The sequence below is a fragment of the Pollicipes pollicipes genome, unplaced genomic scaffold (genome assembly GCF_011947565.3).
Source record: "Pollicipes pollicipes isolate AB1234 unplaced genomic scaffold, Ppol_2.1 Scaffold_351;HRSCAF=394_pilon_pilon_pilon, whole genome shotgun sequence".
NCBI classification, from domain to species: domain Eukaryota; kingdom Metazoa; phylum Arthropoda; class Thecostraca; order Pollicipedomorpha; family Pollicipedidae; genus Pollicipes; species Pollicipes pollicipes.
This window is the reverse complement of record NW_023596311.1, coordinates 15685-24378: the sequence shown is the minus strand read 5'-3', so window position 1 is coordinate 24378 and position 8694 is coordinate 15685. Positions and strand designations below refer to the sequence as shown.

The window sequence follows — 8694 nt, the reverse complement described above, 5'->3', positions numbered from 1 at the left end:
GAGCGCAGCACTCACATAGCACTTAGTTTGTTACTCATTCGGACACCTCGGGAATGTATCGGTCGTGTTGGCGTCGTCGGCGTGCCCTGAAGGCGATGTTATCAACAGCCCGTCCGTCACGCGGGCATTCCCCCTCCTGTGGAGCGATCGACACCAAGTGCCGACATCCGGGTGGCTCGCTTGCACACGAAGCCATGAACAGCAGCGCAGGTGATGACAAACGCAGCGACGACAGAATCCGCCGGACACGCCGGCGAGTGGTGCCGCCAGGCGCTAGGTGTCGGGACACCAGTCGACATTCCACGACGCGACCCGCCGCAAGGCGCGACAATTGTTCCGCGCTGCTCGGAGTCACTGCAAACAGTGACAGCACGTACACAGCCTCGGGCGATTCGCCGTCTGGCAGTGACTGATGCGCGCCCGGCTGGCGATGAGAACAACTCGCGTTTGTGAACGCGTCTGACCAGCCGCATGGGCCGTATTTCAGGGGCATGCGTGTTTAAAAACACGTGACCGGTGGGAGACGGGAGTTTGCACATGTCGCGCGTTTCGCCTCAGTAAGAACAACGTAACGGGGACGCGTGTTGTCAGCACACACACACACACACACTAAGCGCGAAAGTAACACAGATAAGACAGAAGTAATAGCCTTATTCCTCAGAGCAAAATAGGAAAATGGAGATATAGTTTAGTTGATATTTTGGCAATGTGCAACTTCTGCTGTTGTTTCGATAAAGGCATGTTGCCGAAATATCAGCCCAACTATATCTCCATTCTCCTGCTGTTTTGTTTTTCTCCAGTGAATAAGGCTATTACTACCGCCTTAACCATGTCAATAATGCCCCTCGCTAACGTACAGAACAGCTTACGCAATAGAAAACAGAAACCGAATAGAAAACAACACGTTGTATCCGGCAGGCCCCGCAGCGGACCGGGCGTGCGTTCGGGCGGGTCAGGCGTTCACGCGCAGCTGCAGTCGAGGCGGCCTACACCTCGCGGACTGAGCGCACCAGGGCACTGTGCGGCGGTGTGCTGCACTTAAGCGAAAACCATCTCTGATATTTGTGTAGCCTTGGCTACGTCTGACAAGTGGCCTAGGAAGGTGACAACGGTTCACGAAGGAGTTTTCGCAGTTCCGCGCGCGGCGACACTCCCTCATGCTAACCAATAGCCGCAACGTAAGGAGAATTGGCTACAAACATGGCGTAAGATCCTATGCAGTTGGGATAGTCTGAACCCTCCCCCCCAATCCGATTAAAAAATAAGCCCCTGGATGTGACAGGGACCCCCTTAATTTTACACACCAAACTTGCAACAAACAAAAAACAACAAAAACGCAAGCATTTATCAAACAACACTTTGATATTCTCCAAATGCAAAATGAAATGCCCAAATCCGGCGACAAAACAGCATCTGGGTCAGACTGGTCACCCCTGGGCAGAGTCGGCTTGCTTTACGAAGCTGCTAACCTCAGTCACCAAGTGTAGGTACGGGTCGTCGAGCCGGAATTCCACTCAGAAGTCCGCGGGTACAAATATGGCGGACCGCGCTGAGTCCATCTGCTCCCATTGCCCCCCCCCCCCCCCTTCCCCCCAGGGTCGACATCGTTACAGGGGAGCTCTGCAGTTCGCTACAGCTGGCGACATTACCTGTCGAAAACTGCTGTATGGACGATTGCACATTGTTTCGACTTTCGACAGAAAGATATTTCGCCTCAGTTATATAAATGCTGCATGATCTCTAGTGTGTATACACTTTTTCTAGCATACTTTTATATCTTCGGATGACCTGAGTTGGTGCCCATTAAGCACACAAATTAATGGTTATCACTGACTGATCTGACCGTAGTTGTACGGCGAGCGAGTGAAGACGGCGACAACGGGGCCTTCGTCTCATCGCGTTTGCTTCATGATACTCTCTTGTCTGCCTCTTCCCCCGGCCGGGGTAAACAGCCGGGGTGTTTACAGCCTGGTGAACAAATTCGTGACTCTCCCTTCCTTCTGTTCCGCTTTTTGTAGCCCTCGCGCATTTAAACCACATGCAAACCCAGCGGCGTTCTAGAAACGAAATGATGACACTGGCCGTTTCCATGCGACCCTAATCACGCGATGTTATAAGCAACTGCAGAACAATCATTCCATATGGAAAAGACCCACACTATGCATTACTGGACTAAGATCATTCAAGGCGAATTGCACCTGGCACTTGGACTTGCATCCGGGCTGGATTTCAGTTAGGTACAGAGCGATCTTGTTGGCAACGCTTTTTCAATTTGCTTGTCTCAATCTTCGCCAGGCTTTTATGTTTAGTGGCATGCCTTCTCTGCTTTAACTCCTCATGAGCATGACTTCAGCTACCCCGGATTCGTCTCAGCCACACCCTGATTAGCCTGCAACGTTTGCGTGTTTGCTACCAAATGTATGGCAACAAGCTGGTAAGCATATCGTAATGTTTCGGCGAGGGGCGTGGCAAATATGTGGATTTTTAAATCGATGCCCTCCCTGAACCACCCAAAATTATCGCAAATCACAACCCGAGTTTACATTTGCATTGGGGCCCAGTCCTTCCTCTGGGAAATGTTCACGTATCACGCTGTATTTGCGAGGATTGTTACCCACACGTCACCTAAGCAAATTACTTATACAGTTTGAGGACGAAGAGCCGATATTGCTCATTTGACCACGATGAATGCTTCAGGGCAACAGACGGCTTATCACTCCCCACTCCCCCCACCCCCGCACACTGGACGACGTACCACTCCCCTTGGTGACCGACCATGGACCGTGTACGTCGTGTATAGTCCATGGCCAGACGACTTTTCCCTCTCTCCTCCTGGGCCGACCATGGACCGCGTACGTCGTATACAGTCACTCTCCAGACCACTCACCGCTCTCCCCCTGGCCAGGCCACGGACCGTGTGCGTCGTATACAGTCCATGGCCAGGCGACTTACCGCTCTCCTCCTGGCCAGGCGACTTACCGCTCTCCTACTGACCCGGCCGACTTACCTACCGCTCTCCTCCTGGCCAGGCGACCCGGACTGGTGACGCTTGGAGACCGCCCCGCAAGTCCGGGCAGGCTCGCCAGGTTCAGGCGCAGCAGCATGTTCCTGGATGTCTCCATCTCGCCCAGGTTCTCAGCCTCTCGAATTCCAGCTGCTCCCCAGTCTGCGAGATAAGTCAGAGGCGTGGCAGCGATGGTGCGTCCGTTTTCTCAACCACCGTCACCTTTATGAAACAATACAACAACGCGGAATATTCGCCTTTTGAGTCTCGAATAAACGCTCGCGTGATCGCCGTGCCCATCAAACACCGACATACAAGCCACACGACGGGTGGCCGCCAGTATCACGTCCACTGCTGCACGTGTAATGTAGCACAGCCTCAGGAGCTTTCTAGCGCCATCGTAAGTTAAACCGACGCAGATACGGTACGAACCCAGGGTCTCGCAATGCTTTCAAAAAACACTTCGGTGGTCCGTGTACGCTGTTTTCCTCATATGAACGATACTCCAACGCACTGGTCACCGTCACCCCCCACGGCGTAAGCTTGCCTTCTTAACGAGCAGCGAGAACTTCTGAAGAAGCTTTTTGGTGGAGAAGTACCAAAACCGCTCCGACTGCGGGTAGATCCGAACCCGGGACTCCAGGAGGAACCTGACCGGCCTCGTGGATGCCCTCTGAAAAGAACAGAGCCGGCTGTCAGAATCAACCCTCACCCACACACGGGGAGAGGGGGGGGGGCGAAGTGAAATGTTGATCGCTGGGGCCTCAACATAACATCTTTGAGTCACCGCTTCACGCAAACGTTCACATGTGTTAGCACCTGTAGGAAGGCTCGGACTACAGTCCTGATCAGCGGTGTTGCTGTTCACACGACGCTTCGGTTCACCGCTCGCTCGGGTCGTGGTCGAGCATTGTGGCCCTGAGAGCGACCACCAGATATTCTGCCTAGAAGCCCGGATCGGCCGGCTGACGCACGCGCATGGCTTCGCACCGAACAAGTGAACCTAACCAACCAACGCCAAACGATGGCTGGGGAAGTGACTGTCTGAAATGTTGCGTGAACAATACCACTAATGGCACAGCCAATAGTCTCAATGAACATTCCACAGTTTGCTTTGTTCTCACTTGATGTATGCAACATTTACCAAGTAGAATCGACAAGCAGAATATAGGGGGCCCACAACGCCAGGCGCAGGGATCCGTCGGGGCGCACATGCAATGTGCAGGTCAGCTGACAAACCCACCAACAGAGGGCAGTTTAGTGCTTCTCCCATAATGGTGCCACGCACAAACACACCCAGCCTGACCTAGGACAGTGCAGTGCTACCACCAATGACCAAGTTGCCCACACCCATCCTGAACTAGGATGATGCCGTGCTACCACCAATGACCAAGTTACCCACACCCACCCTGGCCCCAGGTCAGCAGGTGTCACCCACCAATGGCCAGGTCACCCACACCCACCCTGACCCGAGGTCAGCATGTATCATACCCTAATGGCCAGGTTACTCACACCCACCCTGACCCGAGGTCAGCATGTACCACCCACCAATGACCAGGTCACCCCACACCCACCCTGACCCGAGGTCAGCATGCATCGCCCACCAATGACCAGGTTATCCACACCCACCCCCGACCCAAGGTCAGCATGTATCACCCACCAATGACCAGGTCACCCACACCCACCCTGACCCGAGGTCAGCATGTGTCACCCACCAATGACCAGGTCACCCACACCCACCTGACCCGAGGTCAGCATGTGTCACCCACCAATGACCAGGTCAGCCCACACCCACCCTGACCCGAGGTCAGCATGTATCACCCACCAATGACCAGGTCGACGGCCGATCGACATCACGAGCGGCAGATCCTTGGGCGTCTCCTGGTTGAGCAGCGTCAGGTTCGGGTCGCCTGCGTCCCATAGGCCCACCACGCTGTAGCAGTGCCGATCACCCACCACGCTGCCCATGGAGGGCTGGCGGAGCAGACACGGCCCGGGCCGGGTCACCAGCGTGTCGGGCCGGGCAACACGCTCGCACCGGTCAGCCAGGCGCACAGGGACACACATGAGTGTCCCCACCGCCGGAAGACGATGGTGGCCATGAGTGTGATAATAATAAAAAATAGCAATACTATTGATACGGCTCATAGTAATAACAATAATGGTAATAGCAATAAAAATAAAGGTAAAATAATCATAACACTCATCATACTAATAATAAGTCAGAATAATAACATTCTAATAACAATAATAATAATAACAGTGCTGTTGATAACCACGATGATAATGACGACGATGATGAAGAATATGAAGATGTCATCAAGCACACGCACACGTGCCAGCCACCACATCAAGTCAAGCAGCATACCTGTATCTCATCCAATAAATCATCACCTCATCAGTCAATTTTCTCATAATTTACGCCGCTGTACCTGCCCGGCAGCAGGTCAGCCCACATCGCCATCGCGCCGCGACCCGTCCGGCGCCACTGACCATCTCCAGTAGCGTCATGTCGCCGTGTTTGACGTTCTTGCCGGGCGCCACCAGCAGGCCGAAGCAGCGCTCGACGGTGAGCGGCGGCAGCAGGTCGCTCGTCTGCCGCACCGACACCAGCACCTTGCGCTGCGTGTTGCAGCGCAGCTTGAAGCCGCCCTTGTCGCGCGGGATGGCCGCGTACACGCCCTGAGCGCCGATAGGACCGGCGTGACGTCGTTGCGAGGGGGCCGACTGGGGTGGGAGGTTGTGTCTGTGATGCGCATCGGATGTTGACCTGGATATTATATCTGCTCAAAACAAGTTTTAAGTCTAAATACGTTTCTTATTAGCTGGATAAGGGCGAGATCACAATATTTATAAAGACAAAACACAAGCGTACATGTTTTCCATGTCAAAGTCGCCACTACGTAAGCATGGAAGAAAAATCCACAGGTGCCATGAGGCAAAGCTGAAGGCTTCCCTACCACGCGGCATCTTTTCACAAACATGCTGAAATACAGCATGAATCTTGGCATGATGCTTCGACCAGATGGCACAAAACCCCCTGACCAGGAATAAAGATATATGATAACTGCAACGGCGTGGCACCGAAATAATACATCACCTCCGTACCTCTGAAAACCAGAGGCAACTGGCTGCAGAGATACGTGCATCCGCATGCTGTTCCTTCACAATATGCGCTTTAAGCTGACATATACGACACTGGCTGCCAGGGGGCGCGTCCCGAGCCTTGCCTGCGTCGCCGCGTGCCCCCGACCCCGCCGAGCGGCACCCGCCCGCTGGGAGGCGCACCGGGCCGCCTCTGCCCTGACGGCGACCGGCGGCGCGCTCACCTTGGCGTCCTCCTCCTGCATCTCAACGGACAGCTCGAAGTCGTAGCGACAGGTGCGCGGCGCCACGTCCACGCCGTCCTCAGCCGCCCCCTCCGCCGACTGCTTCCTGAAGGCGCGCGCGAAGCAGCCCAACACCCGACCGGACTGGGGGCGCGAGTGCGGCCCGGCGTCAACCCGCTGTCCGGCGGAGGCATACCTGCGGCTGGCGCGCCGCACCCACCGCCGGCAAGCCGCCTGTGCGGCGTGAGTGATGCTACCACAGTCCATGGCTTGCCGAGGGCGGGCGAGGTGACCAAATACAGCACGCTGCGGCGTCCCACATGCAAGCGCGACAGCCATGAGGTAGGGGTAAGGGGCGTCCCTTGTACAAAGAGATACGGTTCCATCCAATCACACGTTTACCGCTTATCGAAGGAAAGGCGCGGCCATGGACACACAATCCACATCATATCACCACGCTGCAGGCGGGAGCTCCGCACCGAGCTGTTGACATTGGGAGCGCTTTGGCCAGCCTGGCGCGCAGGAGCGGCGGCGACCGAGGCCGGCGGCTCCGGGGGCCGGCGCCGCCGGCCGCACCGCCCGACGCAGGAGCTCACCGCACGGGCGGCGGCGCACTTGAAGACGTGACAACTGGAAGATGGCCGTCTCTTCGGCGTCGCCGCGTGAGCAGGTGAAGCCGAAGCACTGCTCCTCGGGGCCGCCCGCCTGACCCACGGCGCAGAACAGGATCCGGTAGACGGGGAAGCTGGTCATCACCGTCTCCGTCTCCTCCTCGTACACCCTGCCGACACGCCGACCTCGCACGTCAACACTGCACGCGGTGGTCAACTGAGATAGCCGTGCTGATCACGCTCTTGCGCTAGAAAGCGATGTATTTCAAACTCATATTTTGCACACAAGTCAAGAAAAAGCCTCCTGCGTCTGAATAAATCATGAGCTCAACATGCATATCTGATAATAGCTTTGTCTTCATAACCAGCGGTTTTTAAATTTTATAGCGCAAAAATCAAAACCATCGTTCCGAAAATCGCAGGGCACTGGCGGAAAATCGGGATGCGAGTGGGGTGGGGGAGGGGTTGGGAAACTTTGAGAGCTGAGCGACCCACAACTCAAGCCACGAACAGGCCAACAGCCACCACGCACCGAGGCGACTTGACCGATTAGCACTGGCCGCCCGGGAAGCCCGACAAACAACAACACTGATAGCAGGCGCCTCACGCCGCCACCACACGCCGCGCGGGACGACGGCCACTCACACGACGCAGCCCTGCGGCGTGGTGGGCACGGCCACGCACACGGGGATGGCCTGGCGGCCGGCCTCCTCCGCGTTCAGGATGGCCATGTTGCGCTGGATCTCGGGCTCGCTGCGCGGCGCGTTGATGGACGCCGCGCCCAGGTAGAACACACGGTGGAACATGGCGTGGTCGTTGCCGGCGTCGGCGGCGCCCTCGGACGCGCTGGAGCCGGTCAGTGCTGCCGGAGCGGCACCGGCCAGCGTCACTGGCCGCGCCCGTCTCACAGCGAGCCGCGGCGCCGTCACCGGCCCGGCAGCGGGGCCTGGCCGTGGTGTGAGCACACCGCACAGGGCCGGCCACGACGACCGGCGCATGACCAGCCTTCATCTGCATACCAGCCGGATTCAGTACGGCCATGGTTGCTATGGACACGCCTAATAGATCCTAGTACAATATGCCACGCCTGCCACACCATATGCCATACCGCTAATGTATCGACACCACACCGGCATCGACCCACTATTGCAGGCGGACCACATGAGTTAGCACACTATATAAATCCTCAATGCTGTGCATTACGCCACAATACAGCACAAGGCGAAGGGCCATGCAAGCCCGTGTCGCTGTGGTCCTAGCGACCGCAGGCGCCGGCCGCCGTCGTACCATCACTCGGCTTGTCGTCGTCGTCCGTGGCAGCTGGGGCGAGGGCGGTTGTGGCGGGGCCGGCTGTGGCGGGGGCGGTGGGGGCGGCGGGGGCGGCGGGGGCGGCGGGGGCGGCGGCGGGGGTCTGCGCCGGGCAGCCGTCGCCGCCAGCGCCGCTGTCGGACGCCACGACGGCCTCGGCGTCGGCAATGCAGTCGTGCAGGTCGTCCATGAGCTGTGGCAGTCCGCCGGCGCCGGGCAGGCTGAGCCGCGGGTCGGCGTCGCTCGTCTCGGTCAGGATCACAAACTCGTCCGTGCTGTCCCAGTCGCCGGCAGGCTCAGCCATCCTCTGACGCCTGACCGCGCGGTGGGAGCAGCGGTCAGCCGACACAAACATCCTCTGACGCCTGACCGCGCGGTGGGAGCAGCGGTCAGCCGACACAAACATCCTCTGACGCCTGATCACGCGGTGGGAGCAGCGGTC

The 8694-nt window shown here is 57.3% G+C and overlaps 1 protein-coding gene across 1 annotated transcript; it reads right to left on the bottom strand.

Annotated features, from left to right (window-relative positions):
• Nucleotides 1–4829: 4829 nt before the first annotated feature.
• LOC119092865 (rab GTPase-activating protein 1-like) lies at nt 4830–7985 on the bottom strand (the record flags this gene model as incomplete). The annotated part of the gene is made up of 7 exons (XM_037215774.1): nt 7917–7985; nt 7590–7780; nt 7048–7114; nt 6930–6980; nt 6334–6477; nt 5498–5686; nt 4830–4978 (listed from the first exon to the last, which is right to left on the bottom strand). Coding segments are annotated over exons 1-7 (860 nt in total), but the record flags the coding sequence as incomplete, so codon positions are not given.
• Nucleotides 7986–8694: the final 709 nt, after the last annotated feature.